At 32.1% G+C, this 983-nt stretch overlaps 1 protein-coding gene across 1 annotated transcript; it reads right to left on the bottom strand.

Annotated features, from left to right (window-relative positions):
* Nucleotides 1–254: 254 nt before the first annotated feature.
* On the bottom strand, nt 255–864 carry LOAG_15996 (hypothetical protein; the record flags this gene model as incomplete). Its single annotated transcript, XM_003151484.1, has 3 exons — nt 255–396; nt 520–668; nt 796–864. Coding segments are annotated over 3 exons (360 nt in total), but the record flags the coding sequence as incomplete, so codon positions are not given.
* Nucleotides 865–983: the final 119 nt, after the last annotated feature.

The following is a 983-nucleotide window of genomic DNA, read 5'->3' as shown; positions in this document are numbered from 1 at the left end:
ATATATATATATATATATATATATAAACATATATACAGGACAGTAGGACAGTAGCGACCATTTCTTTTCAATTAATATCTTTTTTAAAATCAACTGTAGTTGAGAGTCCTGCGACCGTGTTAAACGATTCTGATCAAGAGAGAGGATTTATCATATACGGAAATAAATTTTGCTCACAATTCTCTAACCTAATTAAGTTAAAAAAATTGATAAATAATTCAAACGGAGGATTTGAATAAATTGATTATTAATACCTGTACATCTTCGATTTTTGGATGTCGGAACAGATATTGCTCAATTTCCAGTGGATAAATATTTTCACCACCACGTACAATCATATCCTTTTTTCTGCCAACAATACTCAGTGAACCATTTTCATGCATAACACCGATATCACTGTAAATAAAAATTTCGTAACAAACGGCCGGTCTAATTAAGGTAACAATGGTATTGCAAGAAGAGAAATAAATCATTACTTCGGAAGTTCAAATAGTTAAATAAAAAAAGCGTGCAACTGACCCACTGTGATACCATCTATCAGCTGTAATTTCTTCTTTAGTCTGAAGTTCATTATCCCAGTAGTATTTCATCACGGAATAACCACGAACGAGTACTTCACCACGTTCGCCACGCGGTAGAATAATTCCTTCACTATCGACTACAGCAGACTGAAATACATATCAAATTTTTCGTATCATAACGATCAGAGGTAATACAATATGAACAGTAGTAACAAATAAAATGAACTATTTCAAAATACTGTTAAACAGAAATTAGGAAGGAAACCATTAGTACTTCAAGGTGATCCATAATATAGCCAACAGACTTGACACGGTCTTCCGGTTGTTCTTCTCTAAGTGACATGAAAGATACTGGACTAGTTTCTGTTGTACCGTAACATACCTAAAAATTTAAAGAGTTCAAAAAAATGATAGAAAAAAATTAAGGAAACTATTAGATGAGTCTCAATAAAAAAACCGAAA

This window comes from Loa loa (genome assembly GCF_000183805.2).
Source record: "Loa loa unplaced genomic scaffold supercont3.3523, whole genome shotgun sequence".
Classification (NCBI taxonomy): Eukaryota; Metazoa; Nematoda; class Chromadorea; order Rhabditida; family Onchocercidae; genus Loa; species Loa loa.
This window is presented reverse-complemented; position numbering and strand designations above follow the sequence as displayed.